Source organism: Pteropus alecto, unplaced genomic scaffold (assembly GCF_000325575.1).
Source record: "Pteropus alecto unplaced genomic scaffold, ASM32557v1 scaffold125, whole genome shotgun sequence".
In the NCBI taxonomy this organism is placed as follows: domain Eukaryota; kingdom Metazoa; phylum Chordata; class Mammalia; order Chiroptera; family Pteropodidae; genus Pteropus; species Pteropus alecto.
In genome coordinates this window covers 627,799-647,600 of record NW_006436888.1, presented here as the reverse complement: position 1 = coordinate 647,600, position 19,802 = coordinate 627,799, and the positions used below count along the sequence as shown (strand labels likewise).

The 19,802-nt window shown below is 50.3% G+C and overlaps 1 protein-coding gene across 1 annotated transcript; it reads left to right on the top strand.

Moving 5' to 3' along the window:
* The first annotated feature begins 2,811 nt into the window (after positions 1-2,811).
* On the top strand, positions 2,812-8,315 carry KLHDC7A (kelch domain containing 7A). The gene has a single exon (XM_006914305.3). It carries the CDS (start codon positions 2,887-2,889, stop codon positions 5,251-5,253), a length of 2,367 nt encoding a protein of 788 aa, XP_006914367.1. The 5' UTR covers positions 2,812-2,886; the 3' UTR covers positions 5,254-8,315.
* Positions 8,316-19,802: the final 11,487 nt, after the last annotated feature.

The window sequence follows — 19,802 nt, the reverse complement described above, 5'->3', positions numbered from 1 at the left end:
AAGAGTGATTTCCTGACTCAAAGGTTTAAGCCAGAGCTGTAGGGAGAATGCTCCAGTGAAGCCTTTACTGGATGGAAAACCATACACCAAAGGGGCTGAGCCCCTGCCCACCTGCTGGCATCTGAGAGGACAATGCCAGGTCACAATGCACCAAAGAGGTATGCCACAAGTCTCCCCCTCTCCAAGGGTACAGGAGTTCCCAAGATAACTCTACTGTCGGAATGATAGCTTGGCCACTAGGGGACCCACATCAGCCCCAAAGCCTTGGTTCCATTACTGGACGAATCCTTTTTATTACCTTTTATACCTCATCCTCTCCTTCCCAGAGGAAGAGAAATGGGCCATGCAGCTAGAGAGACCTCGTTATAAATCGAGACCCTGTTACCCACAACCTATGTGACATTGGCCTCGGTTTCCTCGCCTGTGAAATGAGGGTGATGAACAATACCACCTCTCCCGATCACTGGGGCATGAAATGGCTTTACTTAGGCAAAGTGTCCAGGACTTCACCCCATCTTCCCTGTTACTTACCTTGGTGATCTACGGAGCCACTACTCACCTCCGCCCCAGGGTGAAGAGGAATCCTCAGCGGACAAGTAGAAACACTAAAGGAGTTTTTATTTCTAGACCCTCTGAAATCTTCTGAGGTGACTTAAAAATGGGGATTTCCTGGGAGCCATCTCAAACCTTCTGGGTGAGAAAGTCGGGGAGGGTGGAACTCGGAAATCTGCATTTCTCACAAGCATCCCCAATGCTTCTCTGTGCCTGTGAAATTCAGAATCACTATCTTGACCATGATGAAAAAAAAAGGGCCCCAGAGGAGGCCTGGTTCCCGGAGCAGTCCTACCTGTTGGGTGAATTCAGCTCTGTAAGACTCTGAGGTCGGGAAACAGAGGTAGAAATTTCCTTTTACAGGCAAACTGACATAACCTTGGAGCTGCCATAAAATGCGGATGACAATTGTATCAAACAGACAACAAGCACTAGCTGAGATTCATTCATAGCATCTACCCCGACTCTACCCATGGAAAGGCACAATGCGTGTTGGCTGTTTGTCCCCATAGTGCCTGGCCCTATACAGGACTCAGGGCCTAAAACTGAGTCCTCAGGGATTTAGAATCCAGCAGGAGAACAGAATGCACTTTGACCCATGGCCCATGTGACAGAAGCTGAAAGAGGCTTGCAGAAGAACAAGAGACCCAAAGAGAAAAAGGTTGGAGGCACCGGGGAAGAAGGCACAGGCCGACTCTGAAGCACTGGAGGGATGTGGATAAGCAGAGACAGGGGAAACTGGCCCGAGCCCCAGCCCGGAGCTGGGCACACGAGGCAGGAAGCAGGAGATGAATTTGGAAGGGCGAACTGAGGCTGGAGCGTGGAAGCCTGTGAACTCAGGCATGAGCCAGGATTGTCTCCTGAAGTCAAGGCTTCAAAGTCCAATCCCTCCCAGGCATTGTGTTTCCTCTGACCCATGGACTGAGTTTTAGTTTCATTTTTTTGATTAGATGCCATCATTTAGAAATCGAATGATCGTATCACTGCCTAGACTAAGTGTCTCTGAAACAACAGTGGGATCTGGCAGTGCTGGGCCCGCCCACCTGGCACCATCACCAGGTTGGTCCTCCTTTTACCTGTCCAGCCCTGGTAGGCAGCATGGGCCTGAGACCCCTACTCTGACCTTTGGGGATCCTGAGAGGACCTCTGTCTGGAGAGGGGCAAAATTAGACCTATGCCTCAGAAGGTTTGTCTGATGATGATTAATATGAGTGGTGATGATGCCAGTGGTAAGAAAGAGGAAGAGGAGAGGACAGGAAGAAGAAAGGCTGATATTTACCGAGCTCGTCCAAGGCGGAGGAGCTCGGCTCTGTGGGCTTGACACACGTTAACCCATTCTGTTTTCACCACAACCTCATGAGTTGCATATGCTGTTGCCCCTATTTTTTCAGAGGAAGAAACTGAGGCACAGAGAGGTGAATTCGCTTGCCCAAGGTCAAGTTAAGATGCAGATCCAGGTAGTCTGGATCTGGAGCTCACAGCATTGGTGAGATGGGGTCGGGGGTGGTGGTGAGTCTCCCTCTCACCGAATGAGATTGTCTGGTTCAGAGGGTGAGGAGGGCAAGGACGTGCCCCACTTCTACCCCCAATCTGGGTACTAATGCCATCTGTTTTCCGGAAGTGCTCTCGGGATGGACAATTCTCTTCGTCAGGAGGACAGAGGCATTCGAGAGCCAGGTCAGGTGGCTCGGCAGCCATCCCTGGCTCAGCCTCCCCTGATGCTAACTGCAGACCCCACTCTCCCTGTGGGGACCAGCAGATCTCAACAGAAAGAAAACAGACCCAGGCAGTTCTCATGCCACACCTGCTGTGGCTCCACCTGTCCCATACTCACCACACCCAACCCTCCTAGCCCAGGAGATTTGCAAAGGAGAAAATAAAGCACATACACAAATAATAACCAAGCCCATGTGTTTCCTGGCATCGGGCGACTGTGCAGTCAAGAACTTCCTCCACCTTCATGTGCCCACTGGACACTCCGCCTGCTGGACACCCCTAACATTTCCAGCTGCTGCCGGTTCAGGTGGCTGATCACAAGTTCAGCCCCGGGGCAGAGTCCGCCCCTCCCACCCCCAGGGAAAGCATCAAGGATCCAAAGAGGCCAGTGCTGAGATCTGCCAGCCGGGGCTCCAGTGGCCACCCTCTGCCAGCTCAAAGTCACCTTTGCTCCAACTCCTCAGCTGGCTGGCCACAGCCAGCCCAGAGCCAGCCCAGAGCCAGCCGAGAACTCTCTCTCCGGCTCAGCTCAGCTCAGCAGGCACCAGGAACCGGCCCGATTGGGCAATCATTAATCGGATTTTTGGCATTCCTCAGCCCCAGGTCGCCTTGGGAAACATGTTCCCTGGAGGAGGAGGAGCCGAGGCCCAGGACTGGCATTTGGACATGCAGCTGACAGGCAAGGTGGTGCTGTCTGCTGCCGCTCTGCTCCTGGTGACTGCAGCCTACAGGCTCTACAGGTCGAGACTTGCCCGGGCCCCGCTGTGGGGCGGGAATGCCAAGGCCAAGGCTGAGGAGGAGGCAGAGGGCTCCAGGCAGCCCGACCTCCAGGGGGCGGCTCCCAGGACGCCCCTCCGAGAGCTGAGACGAAGGAAGGGAAGCAAGGGCTGCAGCTGGGAGAATCCAGGGGGCTCCCCAGTCCTGGCAACGGGAGCCCCTTCGCGGGACTCAGAAGCTGGAGAGACTCAGAAGCCCGAGAGGAAAGGTGCTGGTGAGGACTGGGGTGGGCAGTGCCCGGACTCTGGCCCGGCGCCTCCTCACCGCAGTGGCCAGGAAGCCAGCACAACTGTTGGCGGTAAGGCCGGGCTGCCCCGCCGCTCCCGTCTGGGCAGTGAACCTGGAAGCTCCCCCACTGGCCTCGCCGTGGTGGACGGCGGCAGCGTGGGCAGCAAGCCTGCTCCACGGCGGGATGGCAGACCCTCCGAGTGGCCGGGGACCGGGGAGCAGGAGTCGCCCCAGCAGCCCTGGACGGCCCACAGGGAAGGCAAGAGTGACATGGACAAGAGCTGGGTCTTCCCCCGAGTGATGGGGGTCCGCGGGGAAGAAGCTGGGGCCCTGCGGGCTGCCTCAGACATGGGCTTGGCTCTGCATCAGCAGGAGGGGGCCACCAGCGCCTCTTACACCTTCTCGTCGGTGGCCCAGGTTCGAGTGGAGGGGAGTTTCATACAAGAGAAGGCGGAGGAGACCAGGCCTGGGCTGCAGGGCAAGGTGTATGAATACTATGTCGAATCCACCTCCTGGGCCACGTCCAGGGGCAGGCTGGCCCCCGGGACTGCAGCCCTGGCTGAGGCTCCACTTCCTATGCCAGGTCCCCTGGGAACAGGGGCAGCCTTCGGAGGCCATGCCGATGACCGAGAAGGTGTTGCCCATACGGCCACCTCCTCCCAGCCTGTGCTGTTGCCCCCCACACAAGGCTTCGGCAGGAAGGAGAGCCTCCTTCAGATCATGGAGAACCCAGAGCTGCAGCTGCAGCTGCACGACTTTGGGGCCCTTGCTCCACCCCGCCTAGACCAGAGTGCCCCATCTGGCTGCTCCGTAGCTGGGGGATCTCTAGAGTCCAGCTCGGCTGGAAGCGGCGGAGAGCCCAACCTACTGCTCGTGGCTGGGACCAATTTCTTCCACCTCCCTCTCACCCCAGGTTCAGCCCCAGATGTCCACCTGGATCTGGGTAATTGCTGTGAGGTACTGACCTTGGCCAAAAGGCAGAACCTGGAGGCCCTGAAGGAAGCTGCCTACAAGGTGATGAGTGACAACTACCTCCAGGTCCTGCGCAGCCCGGACATCTATGGGTGCCTGAGTGGGGCAGAGCGGGAGCTGATCCTCCAGAGACGGCTCCGGGGCCGGAAGCACCTGGTGGTGGCTGATATGTGCCCCCAGGAAGACTCTGGCCGCCTTTGTAGCTATGACGATGAGCAGGATGCCTGGCACCTGCTGGCCCACCTGCCACCTGAGGCCGTGTCCCGAGGCTGTGCCATCTGCAGCCTCTTCAATTATCTCTTCGTGGTATCCGGTTGCCAGGGGCCTGGGTGCCGGCCTTCCAATCGAGTCTTCTGCTACAACCCGCTGACGGGGATCTGGAGTGAGGTGTGCCCACTGAACCAAGCCCGGCCGCACTGCCGGCTGGTGGCCCTGGATGGGCACCTGTATGCCATCGGGGGCGAGTGTCTGAACACGGTCGAGCACTATGACCCTCGCCTGGACCGCTGGACCTTTGCCCCGCCGCTCCCCAATGACACCTTCGCCCTGGCACACACGGCCACAGTGTGTGCCGGTGACATCTTCGTCACAGGCGGCACGCTGCACTACCTGCTGCTCCGTTTCTCGGCCCAGGAGCAGCGCTGGCAGGTTGGCCCCACGGCGGGCGGCAAGGACCGCACAGCCGAGATGGTGGCGGTCAATGGCTTCCTTTACCGCTTTGACCTCAACCGCAGCCTGGGCATCGGCGTGCACCGCTGCAGCGCCAGCGCCCGCCTCTGGTACGAGTGCGCCACGTACCGGACGCCATACCCGGACGCCTTCCAGTGCGCCGTGGTGGACAGCCTCATCTACTGCGTGGGGCGCAGGCACATGCTTCGCTTCTTGGCCGACCACATCTCGCCCAGGTTTGTGCCCGAGGAGCTGCAGAGCTTCCCCTCCCCGCAGGGCACCCTCCTGCCGGCTGTCCTGACCTTGCCGGGCCCCGATGTGTCTCAGACCAGGGTCTAGCAGCCCCTCTGCTCGGTTCCTCCTGCAGAACTGGAGGCGAAGAGCAGCCCCTGACCACTGCTCCATGGGCCATTTCTGGTGGCCAAGACTTTGGCCAGGAAGAGGTTAATTCTAGTCCTCCCTTCTGCACTGGCTGCGGCTCTGAGAGGTCAGTGGGCTGCAGAGGCCCGGTGTGAATAGAGAACTAGGAACTGGTGTTTGGAGGCCGACAGTAGCCATGTCTGCAGGGATGGCCACCACCTTGCTTCAAAACTGAATTTGGGGGTGCGGGGGGGCTGCCAGGACCCCAGCAAAGTTCAGGGGCACGACCTTATTACAACTGTGATTCAGGTGCCAGTTGACCCCCAGTGATCCTTCAAATTGACTCTGCTAAAATGGGCCACCTCTCTATAAGCCACCAGGGTCCCTTCCGAACCATTGACTCCTGGGCCTCAACCGCCAAGGTTCCCAGAAGCACCTGGAACACACAGGTGGGAAAAATGAAGGGAGATGGTTCTGGCAAGACTGGAAAGAGCCGGGGGAGCCCCAGGGGCCCGGGCAGGGGGAGAGATGGTTGGTGAAGTACAACAGCTAAAGTCGGAGGACTTTGGCCTGCGGAGTAAATTAACCAAAGCCCACTTGGCTTTTTCTCATTCCCTGGGATTCTAGTGTGAGTAACCTCCATGGCTAGTGACCGTTGAACAAGGTACATCTTCTTGTAGGGGTCTACTAAGAATACAATTGATTCTATATCTGAGGCCTTGGGAGAGGCAGGAGAAGGTGTAGTCCACGGGCCACCCTCCCCCTGGGCCTCTGCTTGGGCCCATTGTTAAGGGACCACTGACTTTCTCCCCAGATCTGAGAACCCTTCAAAGTATAGCTCTCCAAGCAGGAGCTAGGAGCAGCCACTGCCAGTCAGCCCTTCCAGTGACTGTTGAGAGGTGATGGCATAATTTGCCCTTCCTCCTCCATGTTGTCACCTAGTCGGCCTCATCAGACAGGAGAGGACCAGCGAGGGGCGGGCCCATGATGGAGCTGAGGAACTAGAAGGTTCTAGCGGCACCTCAGGAGACTGGGATCTCTTTTCACATCAGATTTGGTAACTTCTGAATGGGAGGAGACCTTCCAAACTCAGGAAGCTACCAGTTCTCCCAGAGGGAAGGGAGAGAGACTGGTCCAATCGATAACCACAGCCCTGTTCCATCTCTAAGGGAGACACACATGCGGATACAAGATCAGCCATGCTCTTGGCCCCAGGCAGAAGCCAGGGGAGCTGGGACTCCAATGTGACGAGCAGCATGGAGAAGAGAAATAGAGATGGAGGGGAGAACATGCACCAGGTGGAGCGGGACAGGTGGAAGATAAGGTTGCTTAGGACTTCGGCATCCCTCTCTTGAAAATGAGGAGAATGACTCATGTCCTTATCTGCCTAGGGTATAAATGAGAGTATCTGGAGAAAGCTCTTCCCAAGATCCCAAGTGTCCCAGGCAGGAGCTGTGTTCACTGCAGCAGCTGGGGCTGAGCTGGGGCTTCTTTCGGAAGATGCAAGATTAGAACAAAGAACGAGAAGGAGGTTGGCACAAAGATGAAGACCTTTATTGGAGCTCAGAAGACCTAGGGCCTGGGAAGTGAGGCTGCTTAATTTATTTCTAAATTGGAGGCTGGGAGAGGAAAGTCAGCTGGCACCATGGCCAGCACTGGGGAAGAGCGACTCTCCCTCCCCCACCAAGGCCATGCCCAAGGTTAGCGTCAACACTCAGGCAGGAAGGGACCCATGGGAGGAAGGGCTCAGTGACACGACTGGTGGCATCAGCATTGTGGTTTCGGGCTGGGGTTTGCTTGGGAGGAGAACCCTGTGTGGGACCCAGGGCAGGTGGAACCAGATCTAGCCCCAGGGCCAGGCCTCCAGTGAGGGGCCAGGCAGAGGGCAAGGCCACAGTGAGGCTGGGTCAAGTGTGGGAAGGGCTCCAAGCCAGGAGTGAACTAGGGATGGCTCTGGAAGACCTTTCAGAAGCCCACATGGTAAGGACTAGGGGAACAATCCCAGGGACAAGGCTGCAAAGCTCGTTCCAGAACCAGCGATGTCGGGTGTGGTCTTCATGAAGTGAGGGAGAGCTGAGGTTTGGGTCTGGACGGACGTGGCAAGTAGCGGCACATCGTGTCCGCCTCCCCGTGGCCCCACGGCAGACATCGCTAGCCGATTGTCACATCCTTTCCTGTTGAGCTCTTATAACAGCCTCAGCACGAGGTCGGCACAGGGCCCCAGGCGCCGACTACCGATAGAGTAGAGCTGGTGTGTTTCTCATCTCTGGAGCTGGGTTTAGGAATGAGAGTGGCCAGGGGCATCGTGGTAGAGCGAGGTAGTCCAGGGGGCCTGCAAAGACCAGCTGGGCCCGTGATGGTCAGGGTTCATTTACAGAATGTCGAGGCCAGGCACCTGCAGAGAGCATATTCTAATGAAGGAAAATAGGCAATTTTGAAAAAACAAATACATAAATAAATAGAACCCATGTTACATAAGTGCCATAAAGATAGATAAGGCAGAGAAGTGGAATAATGTGATCGAACCTCCCTGATTAGGGGACATTGAGCAGAGATCTGAATGGAAATCTGAGAGACACATAGACCAGGGCTCCAGAAGCCTGGCCGTGCCTCCCGATGGGCTATGTCACATGGGGGTGTGGGGAGCAGGTCTGCCTCCTAGGAAGTCCATCTAAGTGTGCGAGGAGGGTTAGGACCCAGCTGTTCTGCTTTTATATACAGGAGAGAATTCTGTTCCACTAACATTTATAAAAGAGGCTCATTGCACAGAGATAAGCTACATTCCCAAGAGAGAAGCAGAGTTCACACAGTTAGGGATGAGAGTCAAAATAATTACCAGGACATCACAGACACCACGCTGGGTGTGTGACTAAGTGTCAGCCGGCCCACATTATTGCCATAAGTTCAGGGTCTAGGATTTCCACTTGGCCTTGTTTAATAGGCTGGTCTGTTGACCTGTCGCCCTCGGCCTCAGAGTAGTCTCTGTGTCTCTTGGCTTCTCCCTGGGCCATCTGTCTTGCTTTTCCAATAGGAATTCTTTCTTCTTCGGGGAAAAAAAAAAAAATACCTTAAGTTTGGTTTGCTTTTTATGTTAAGCCAATCATGCCACTATAGAAAAAAGAAAAACTCTTGGCTTCTCCCTGGGCCATCTGTCTTGCTTTTTCAATAGGAGTTCTTTCTTCTTCAGGGGAAAAAAAAAATGCCTTAGATTTGGTTTGCTTTTTATGTTAGGCCAATCATGCCACTATAGAAAAAAAAAAAAAATTTGGAAAACAGAGAAAAGTATAAAACTCTCCCCCATTGACCCCCGCTGTGGTGTGAGTCCCACCAATCTGTTTCCTCTGTGTGTGATTTTGGTTGGCCTTGATTTTTGCCTAGGTGTGATTATGCTGAATGTTCAATTCAGTTGCTTCCTTTTTTCCACTTAGCTTTGGAGAATAAGCATTCTCCTGTGTTATTCCAAACCCTCGGTAAACATCATTTCAATAGTTGTACGATATTCCAGCAAGTGGCTGTGCCGTGGTTTATTCAACATTCCCTCCTTCTGTTGGGCCTGTAGATTTTTTTTTTCTGTTGGTTTCTTTTTCTATTATAAATAAAACGTCCCTTGTTTTATTGTTCCTCTCTGTCTGGGGCCTCTATCAATATTTACAAGAGAAGCTCAGCCTAGGTCTTGCCTGGAATAACAAGGTTATTAAAATAACCACAGAAGCCACAGCATTGGCCTAGGGCTGGGGTCTGGGCCCCACTCCCACTGTAGGGCACAGGGCTGTCCTCGGAAACGCCCAGCCAGGACAGCAAGGCTGTCTGGAGGGGCCCTCCCAGGTGCTCCTCTGCCCTGTGGTGTTTCTGAATCCAGGAGGTGAGACAGAGCCTCTGGTCTTCATGTGCAGGCCGTGGACGAGATGCTTTCCACGCATCACCTCTGGATCCTCACTACGACCCTATTCTACCGGTGGGAAAACTGAGGCTCTGAGAGTTCAAGGGAAACTTGCCTTCGTGGCCAACTCCAAAGATCCTCAGTTTGCTTAGAAGCCCCCAGCGTGGTGCTCCTTCCATCCCCATGTCGGGAGGCACTGGAGCCAAGGAGCTGGAGTCAGCCCCCAATCCCTTCTTCACTTGCACCAATCAGGTATGTTCTATCCTTGAACTTTGAACTCAAAGCAACTTTTCTCAAACTCTCAGAGCCTCATTATCTGCATCTGTAAATTGGGTTTGCTACCGCCAGCCATAGTGGATGTTGCAAGAACTAACAAGAAAACTAAGAAGCACCCAGCCCCAGGATCGCTCCAGAGTCAGTCTAGGAAGAACTGTTGTCAGCTGCAGGGGACTGCTGTGAGCAGCTCAGAGGACGTTCTTCTGATACTCCCACTTCCTTTTCTCAGTATCCCCGCCCCAGAGGAGGAAAGCTGTTTGACATTTAAACTGCAGGGGCCCCATCTGGTTTGACAAGGTCTGGGGTGTGCTCAAATTATTCATATTTTCGACCACCCAGGAGACTCTGAGCCTCTACTCCCCTCTTCCAGGGTGGGTAGTTAAAAATGAACTGGCTGCTGGTTCGAGTTTCTGAGGCTCAAAGTATTAAGCACTTTCCCAGGCTGTCTAACAGCACAGAGGATCTTCAGAAGCTGCTTAGAGCCCCACCCCTGCCCTGTCCTCCACCCCCTCTCCCATACCATCCTCCACCCCGTCCTCCTCCCACCCACCAAACACGGGGAAGGTCACTGTGGAGGGGACTCCTTTTTTTTTTTACAGATAGGGAGTAAGAGCCACTCAGAGTACCTGGAAGATATTTAGATTTTTAGAAGCATGACAAGCGCCCAGTACTTCCCACCTTTGTCATCCTTACCTGGAAGGGCCTTGTGGCCCCAGAGTCACCCAGGAATCCCCTGAAGCTGTGGCTCTAGCCCGGAGGAGTGCCCCTGGCACGGCATGCAGCGGCAGGGGGAGGGAGGTGGAACACAGAGGGAGGAGGTGTCTTAAGGGAGGGGAGGGGAGGAGATGGGCCGCTGGAAGCCGAAAGAAAAGACAGCCTGGAGGAGAATCTGCAAACGGCAGGAATCTCAGGTTTTTCGAAAAGTGGGATGTGGGTCAAAATAAAACGCCAGTGGAAAAGCGATCAGTTCCAGGTTGCCTTTTCATGTGAGGGGAGCAGATGGAGACACGGCCCTTCCCAATAATAGCTCCGGTGTCTCCCGCACTGGGCTCTGTGCAAATCACCACCATCCCGTCATCGAACCCTCCCTAGACGGTCTGGGAGGGATTCCCCTCACCACGCAGGGGAGAAAACGAAGACAAGGCGCTCCACGAAAACTAGAAATTACTATTTTTAATACCGACTGTAACATCTACCTTTGTATTATTAAAACACAGAGAGAAATGCCTTCATCATTCATACACTGACTGAGCGTTGGCCGTGCTCCCGTGTGCTCTACTTACGTGATCTCATTTTATCCTCAAAACAACAGTAGTAGATGGCACGACCGGCCAAATTCTCCCCTTCTCATCAATTTCTCCACCCTCCATCTAGCTGTGGGACTTGCTTTAAGGAGCTGGGGCATTGGCTTTACTCTATCGTGCGTCCTGGACACCCTGAGGCCACCGCCACGTGCACAAGCCTGGGCCAGCCTGCAGCATGGGAGACACGCGAGCCAAAGGCTCATCGCATTACCCTCCTTCAAACCTATCACCGTCCCATTTCACAGAAGAAATGCGTAAGGCTCAGAGAGATCTCGCTTTTGCGATGTCAATTTGCAGCCTTGACAGTGTGGTCTCAGATCCCCTCGCCGACACCCCAACTCCTCAGTCGAGTGCCCCACACTGCACACTTAACTCCGTCACCTCTTACTCCAAGACCTTGTCCTGCAAGTCTGTTGTTCCCGGCGAGTCCCCCCGTGGGCAGTGAGGATGTTTCGTCTGCCTCTGTCCTTGGTGCCAGCATAGAGTGGCCACACAGCACAACTCGGACAAAGCCACCTTTGAAATGCACCGTCGGGAACCACGATCAGGGATTCAGCAGAGCCCAGCTGGGCCGCCTTCCTGTCTCCAAGAGGAATCGCTCCACACCTCAAACACACACCCCCACGTTGGCTCACAACGTCGGGACGCCCAGCCTCTTGGTTCTTCCCGTGCTCAGCACAACTGCCCTGATGAAACCGTCAGCACCTGCGCTCTGCCCAGGAGCCCTTCCGCTGCCCACCAGGGGCAGGGAGGCACTGCCGGGGGAGGCCCCTCCGTCCTGGAGGAGCCTGACCGGCAGGGGTCGCTGTTCAGATACCCGGGTTCTCCGCCTTCGGCGGATAAGTCATGCTTTGCGCTGGCTTCCTCAGAAACATCCGTTTAACAAAGTCTCTTCAGCCCTCCACGTCATCCTCCCACTTGCGCCTCCTTCCTTTCCGAGACCGCAGGGAAGTCAGGCCCTCCTCACGCCTTGAGCCCACCTCCTCTTAATGCCCTTCGGGACGTCACGCAAGGGACAGCCCTGCTTCGGCACCAACCTCCCCTGTCATCTGGGTGATTCCAAGTGGCATTCAGATGGGCTCCGGCCTCTCCGTCTTAAAAGGAGAGCCACTTGCCCACAACGCTGAAAGTGCAATAAAGAAAAACCGTGACTACACTTGAGAAGGTTAAAAACACTGCACAAATACAAGGCGTCTTTATTTGTCATGAGTGTCAAAGTGGCGCGGTGTCTCTGTGTCCTTGAAAACAGTTTATCCTCTGAAGATTTGTGATTGTTTCTCCTGCAATCATGTTTATGCTATCGCACTCAGCAATCTTTACTCTGTAGAAAATATGAGGGTTAGTGTTAACCTGGCCTCGATTCGAATCATAATAAATCCTGAGTAAACGCCTTAAAAAAATAAAAAAGCCTCCTGTTGCAGAATGCTTCCCATCTGATCTGAAGGAGCCAAAATCTTGGATCACACCTAGAAGCCTTTAAACCCAGGCCTGCCTGGACTCTTTCGGCCACTCAGTGTCCCTTCCCAAGCCTGGGGATGACGGAATATCAACTTCCAAAAAACCCAAGTTATTAATGTCTTTCATACACGTTGTCTTTTCTCTTCTAAACATATATATATATTTTTTTTTATCGTGGCAAAATACACATAACACAAAATTTACCATCGTAACCTCTTTAAAGTATATAGTTGAGTGGCTCAGTACTTTCTCAATGCCGTGTCTGTTTTATCTGACTACAAAAGATACGCAAATATTTATTGTCAACTATATAATTGGAAAAACACAAAAAAGCCCAAAGAAGACAGTAGAAATCACTCCCACTCAGAAATAATTGGTTATTGTTTTGATTATTTCCAGGCTCTTATTTATTATCCATAATTTTTAAAATAAAAAAAAAATGGGTCTTACTCTGAACTTGCGGTGTAACTGACCTTTCCTCTTCGAAATATTGTTACTCTTTCGAGTTTAAAGAATACATCGCTGGGTTTCTCTTCATTGCGGTAAAATACGCACAACATAAAAGTTACCGTTTTAACCATTTTTAAATGTGCAGTTCAGAGGCGGTGAGCACATTCGCATTGTTGTGCAACCAGCACCATCGTCCATCTCCAGAAGTTTATTTTTCCAAACGGGAAGAAAGAAACGCTATACTTATTAAACACCAACTCCCATTCTCTCTGCACCCCACCCCCACCCCAGCCCCTGGTAAGTAAAAGTTGACTTTAACTTTAGAAAACATCCCTTAACGAGGCTAAGGGAGTTCTCCGCTTCATCAACACAGATAATTGGGAATCTGCCTTAAGCGCAAAGACACACTGCTTTTCATTCATTCTGGAAAGTTCCGCAAACAGTGCAGAACCCAGCTCAGTGGGACGCTTTGGGGCAAAAGAATCAATAGCTTCTTTCTCGAAGAGAGTACCATTCCCTCCTCACTGCCACGGGGAAAGACAAAGAGAGAAACACTCTCTCTGTTCTCTATGAATCTCGTCCACCATCATGCTAAACTAATTACTTTTGGTGCTTTAACAAAAATACAGTTTGAGAAAGGGAGTGGCATAAAACATGTTAATGGTCGCGTTCCATCGTGAGTCTCAATTATGCAGTTATGAGAATCTGGAGAAATGAGGAACCGAGTCACTGTAATTACGCAGTAATCATCTCTGCCAAGGTGTGCACACCCAGGACAGGGATGGATTTAAGGAGCCTCAAGGTTAAGGTGCACATGGGACGAACAGAAGGATTATGGAGGGTTGAAGGACCAGGGCTTGGGGTACAAAAAGAAGGGTTCCCCTTTCAGGAAGCTGGGAGGTGGGGACGGGGAGTGACCAGGCTAGCGAGTCAGCACGATTCGACAGACGCAAGTTCCACCCTTTCTCCTCCGATGCCTATAAACCCCTACTCCCTGCAGGATGCTAGGGTCGTGGCTGTCAATGGGTTGGCACGTTTTCCTGCAAAGTCTAGGAGTGCACAGGTGAGTGACTACATAAGACGCTGGCAGACTGGCATGAGCTCGTGCAGGGAATAAATGTAGCGTGATGGAGAGCGAGAGGTGGCACGTGCTTATCGTTCTCGAGGTGGCTTCTGGAGAAGGTGGCACTCAAGCTATGGTATGAAAGATGAAGGACTTGGCCTAAAGGGAGAGAGGGAGAAAAGAAAAGAGTCCACACGAGGAAGAACATTCTGGGAGGAGGCAACACAAGAGCAAAGGCCCCGTGTCCTACCCCAGAGGCCAGTGTGGCCAGGGAGGTGGTGTGAGGCCAGAGCCTGCCAGGCCATGCAGGGCAATGTCAATTGTCACATTGTCAATTTTCAGCTAGGATAAGAAGTTTGGATTTTATTCTCAGCCCAATAAGAAGCCCTCAGAGGACTTTTTCTTTTAGAAGCATTTTAGATGTACAGAGAGTTCCAAGATGTCCCACACTGTTGTTAATATCTGATATTTAATATGGTACATTTGCCACAACTGAGGAGCCAGTGCTGATACACTATCATTAAGTAAAGTCCATACTTTATTCAGATTTCCTCAGTTTTTACCAGATGTCCTTTTTCTGTTCCAGGATTCTGTCCAAGATGATATATTACTTGTAGACATCACGTCCTGAGGCTCTTCTGGGTGGTGATGGTTTCCCAGACTGTCTTTGTTCTCGATGACCTTGACAGTTTGGAGGAGTACTGGTTAGGTATTTCACGCCGTCCTTCAGTTTGGTTTTGTCTGATGCTTTTCCATGGGTTATGGGTTACTCGACTAAGATATGGGAAGAAGGTCATGGAGGGAAAGGGCCATTCTCATCACATCATCTCAAGGGTACATGCTATCAACATGGCTTATCACTGTTGGCTTTGACCTTGATCACCTGGCTGCAGTAGCATTTGCCGGGCTTCTCTGCTGTAAAGTTACTCTCTTTCCTTCTTTCCATACTCTATCCTTTGGAAGGAGTCCCTGTGAGGCCATACCTAGGGAACAGGGAGCTATGCTCCACCTCCTTGATGGGGGAATGTCTCCACAAATTATCTGGAATTCTTCTGTTTGGGGGACTTGTCTCTTCTTCTCCATTTACTTACTTAGTCAATTATCTATTTATATTAGTATAGACCCATAGATAATTACTTTATACTTTGGGTTACATTTCAATACTGCATTGTTTATTTTGTTGCCCAAATCATTCTAGCTTTGGCTACCAGGATCAGTCAACGCCGATGTCCCTTTGAGATAACCCCATCGTTTTGTTTCTCGGGCATGTCCTTATTTTTTTGGCACTTATATTTTCCTTCCTTTGTCCTAAAATTTCTCCAAGAAGCTCTAGCTTTTTTAAATTAGAGAATGGTTTTAGGAACTCAAATCCAAGGACTGGGTCTTCAGAGGTTTTTAAACACAAGACGGACATTATCCGACCTCCATTTTAAATGTGTCTTTCTGGCTGCTATGGAGAGAATGTTTTGGCCGGTGGCCAGAGAAGAAACTGGGATGCCAGTGAGGAAGATATTGTGGTCATACAGGTGAGAGATGTGGGGACCCACTTGGACCCTCAGAGTTAACATGAAGATTACTTTAATTAAACTAAAGCCATTTGATATCAACAGATGCAGAAAGAAGCCTTCTTAGAGCTTCCTTTATCTCTCTAAAAGCAGAGACTTCTAGGAGTGAAACTATCATAAATTTCTGTTTCTGCAGGAGTTTTACGGCCATGAAAAAGATGGAAAAGACTACTTGCACCTGCATAAACAAACATCACAAATTTTCTTATCTCCCGTTTGTTCTCCTAGAAACCCATTTTTTCTTCCCATAAAGCCTTCTCTCTCCCCTCTCTTTCCCAGACTTCAGCCATTTAGTGAGCTGCTGCTTTGGGGAGCTCCTGTATCCATATGAATCAATGTTGCGTTTTTTTTCTTCCTACTAATCTATCCAGTGTCCGTTTAATTTGCATGCCCCCAGATATTGCGTTAAGAGGTTTTTCCGCCCTGACAGAGGCAAGAGCCTGAACTACACAAGGACACAAGGTCAGCTAGAAATGAGTCCTTATAATAGCAACATATCCACCAGATTGTTCCTCTGGTTAGCCCTCCTCGGCCCCCTGCCCAGCCTGACTCGACTCCCCACCCTCCAATCATTCCTTTTCTCTTCACTATCTCGAATTGAATTCTGGAGTCGACAACCGGGAACCCTACCTAATAGAGTTTAGCAACTTTACCCTTGACTTCTACAGTGGACTCCTAGAAGACAGAGTCTGGGCCTGGTTCATTCACTGTCCCTCAGCTCTCGCACAGAGCCCAGCACTTGGACCATGCTTAGGAAATGCTTGTTGAGCCGGATTTGTGCAATTCAATGAACAAAACAGTTGGCTGCACAATGGAGCACCATCAACAGGGCTACAGGGGGCATCTTGGTAACCCACTTAAGAAAATAAACTGTAAGTTCTTTCCCCATGTTCATTTGCATGGATACAATTAGTGTGCTAATTAAAATTGAGTCTTATCTGTTTATTAAAGTAAGCCCAGCAGGACCTCCAGTTGGCAAGATTTTGTTGGCAGAAAGTTCAGGCTTCTCTGGGAGCAGAAAGGGAGCCATTTCCTTTCTCATCAAATGTTTACTAATTCAGGTGACTGCAGAATTTGGCTGACCCTCTGTTCAATGGGCTCACATTAGCAAGGCTGGCAGCCACACATCAATCAACACCCATATTCCAACTAAAATGAGTGAGAATTTGTAACCTTTCTCCCAGCCTGCCCTGGCTAGAGTGTGCCTTACTCTAGAAAGGAAGAGTTTGTTGCTCAAATTAATAGTATAAACAAGATTTCAGAAGGGAAGCTTTAACCTACTTAAGAGAACACACTGTTTTCGAGCAATTAGTACCATTTGCACACAATGAATGAGCTAATTGCAGATAAGCCTTATTTCTGCTTTGAAGAGGCATCCAGCAGGACCTCTGCTTGGCAATACTTTGCCAACAGTTACTTAGGATAGTTAGCATCACCACATGTTCTTGAAAGGAATAATGTAGCAATTCACTGAAAGCAATCGCCTGTACTCGGATTTCTAAGTAATTCTCAGTAATTCTCACTAGGCCTTAATGTCGGCATCTATAAAATGGGGGTGATACCTATCTCCTAGCGTTATTGTGAAGAGTTAATGAGTGTGTTTATGCCCATAAATGGCAACTAAATTCACCCTGGCCTTCCCCCAAATTTGATCAAATGAGGAGACAGATTCTAGGCTCCGCTGCTGATGAGGACTACCTGGCATCAGCCGACTTCTGATTCAGCACTCTACTCATGAAATGAGAACAGCATCGGCCTTGGATCTGGGCTCTGCTGCCAACTAGCTGGGCAGCTTGGGGCCAAACCTCTCCGCTTCTGTCAAATGAGCCAGGTGAATTAGCTTTGTGGTTTTAAACTTTAAAAAAAATTTTTTTTTAATTTTTTTAAAAAATTATTTCTTTGCTTGCTTATATTCTGTCCAGAAGGAAAAGCATTTCCTCTACCCTCTTAGGGGTATTGCAAAGGAGTGTGCAAATTAAACTTAACAAACAACATTAACAAAAGAAAAGACACAGAATTTTTACTGATCTACCTGTGTGTGCTGAAGTTCACAGAAAGAAACCTGAAATACAAAGAAGCAGTTAGACTCAGGGGCGTATATTCCTTTAACAAAGGAGAGAGGGTTTGGGCCTCTAGGGACAATAAATTGTTGAGAGTGACAGGGAAGCACAGGGGGAAACTAATAGGAGATGCAGGCTATTTTAATGAGGTCTGTTTATGCAAATTCATCTTGGTGGTCGTTCCTTGTCTTCGATGACATGAGCTGCTCTTCTCTCCCGGGTACTGGAATATCACAGAAGTGCTGCTATGTTCTTTTCATCACATAAAATAGGGGGACATGATGGAGAGGGTTTTCGTCTGTGTTCCCAAAAAGCTAACTCTGAGAAAAGGATCTGAGCACGAATAGTTCATCAAAGAGGTGATTCTAGGAAATATGGATGGGAAGTGTGAAGCAAGACGAGGAAGGAAAGAAAATCAGTAAAGCGTTTGTATGGGGCTCACCCAGTTGGAAAACCCAGGGAACCCTCCAGAGCATGCTGCAGCATCACCTCACCTGGAAGGAGGGGGGACTGGGGTATATATTCACTAACTGCCATCAGTCATCATGGGAACGCTGCTTTTAGAGGAGAGGGGACCCGGAGAAAGCCCTCCAACTGTCGAAGGTGATGGCAGATGGAAGTCAAACCAGCACACAGTGAAATGGATAAAACTTAGGGGCTATATGCTGAGGGGTCATGGTGTCCCTGCACGGAGCAGGGAGCGGGTAACTCGCAGTGGTTTTCAACCACTAATTTGATTGGCATTCTTACTTGCCGGGGGTGCGGCGAGAGGAAGGAGCATTGAGGGCGAGCCGTGAGACTATGACTTTTTCTTCTCTCTTTTTCTTTTGAAGTAACTTCAAATTTACAGAAAGTCACAAGAGTAACACAACAATTTTTTTCTGAATTCTTTTTCAAGAATAACTTGGTGACAGAATGCTTCCTCATTCCCACATCCTTTAGTATTTATTTATTCCCCCCAAACAAGGACATTCTCCCACATAACCACAACACAACCGTCAAAATCAGGAAGTTAATAATGATACGCTAAACCATCCAAGCCACAGAGCCCTGGTTTTCTCGATAATGTTCTCTACAGCAAAGTGTTCTAATCGGGACACTTACACCTCACGAAATCCCTCTTCAGTCTCCTCCAGTCTGGAATCGTCCCTCTGACTTTCACAACCTTGACACGCTTGACAATTTCAAGTCAGTTACTTCGTAGAATGTCCCTCAGTTTGAGTTTTTCCGATGCGTCCTCGTAATTTCCATTCGAGTCATGCAGTTTGGCAGGAATATCTCACAGAAGTGCTGCTGTGTCCTTCTCGTCGCATCCTATCAGGTGGCACGTAATTTCGATTTGTCCCATTACTGATGATCTGATCACTTGATGAAGGTGATGGCTGCCAGGTTTCTCCATGTAAAGTTACTCTTTTCCCCTTTGTAATTAATACATCTGTTGTGGAGATGTATTTTGGAGGGACAACGTAAATATCCTGTTCCTCATCAAACTTTCACCCGCTACTTCTAGCATCCATTGATATTTGGGGCAGAATTAGTTATTACAGTGATGGTTGCCAAATGATGATTTTCTAATTCCGTTATTCCTTCTACATTTATTAGTTGGATTTCTACTCTAAGACCTTTCTCTTTTCCCCATTTATCCATTCATTTATTTACATCCCTGTAGACTCGGAGATTTCTACTTTATTCAATAGATTATAATCTGTTACTAACATCATTTATTTTGATGCTCAAATTTTCCCAGATCTGGCCGGTGGGAACCCCTTCAAGCTGGTTTCTGTGTCCTTTTTAATATTTTTCTCATCATACTTTGAGCATTTTCTTTACTTTCTAGCATTTTCCTAACTTTCCTTACTTTCTAACAACAAGATGTTCTAGCTTATCTTCTATTTTCTCTGTCCCAGGCTTGGAATCGGCCATTTCTCCAAAGAATCTTCATTCTGTTTGGGTGTTAACGTGTTCACTGCCTTGGGGCATTGGTGCTTCTAGGCCCTCTCAGCGACTACATGCATTTATTTTTGTATTTATTTCTATATCTATCTCTATAGATCGAAAACATGAGTTTACACTAATACCTCCAATCCCAATCCAATACCACAGAGTTTATTTCAGTTTGTCTCCCTTTCCATATTTGTAACACCTCAGACAATGAGAAACCCGGCTCCCATCCTCTTCGATATATTTAATCATTAGAGCAATTCCCCTGTATGTAACAATCTCCCATTGCCCAGGCATGCAGTCACCTCTTCATCCTGCAAGGGCTCTGTTACCCTCATGCCAAGCCTCCCGACCACTGCTCCCCCATGCAAACACCCTCTTCTCTCTGCTCAGGCTCCAACACCTCCCACCAGCTGCCAGACCACAAACCCCCGACCCCCATCGCAGACATCTACCTTGCATATCCCAACATGATGGCTTTTGGACTATATTATTCAAGAAGACAGATAGAAAAGAAGGAAGGTGTGAGCT

What these genes read in the sequence shown, in the direction of transcription:
- KLHDC7A (XM_006914305.3), top strand. Translation starts at nt 2,887, where the DNA reads ATGTTCCCTGGAGGAGGAGGAGCCGAGGCCCAGGACTGGCATTTGGAC.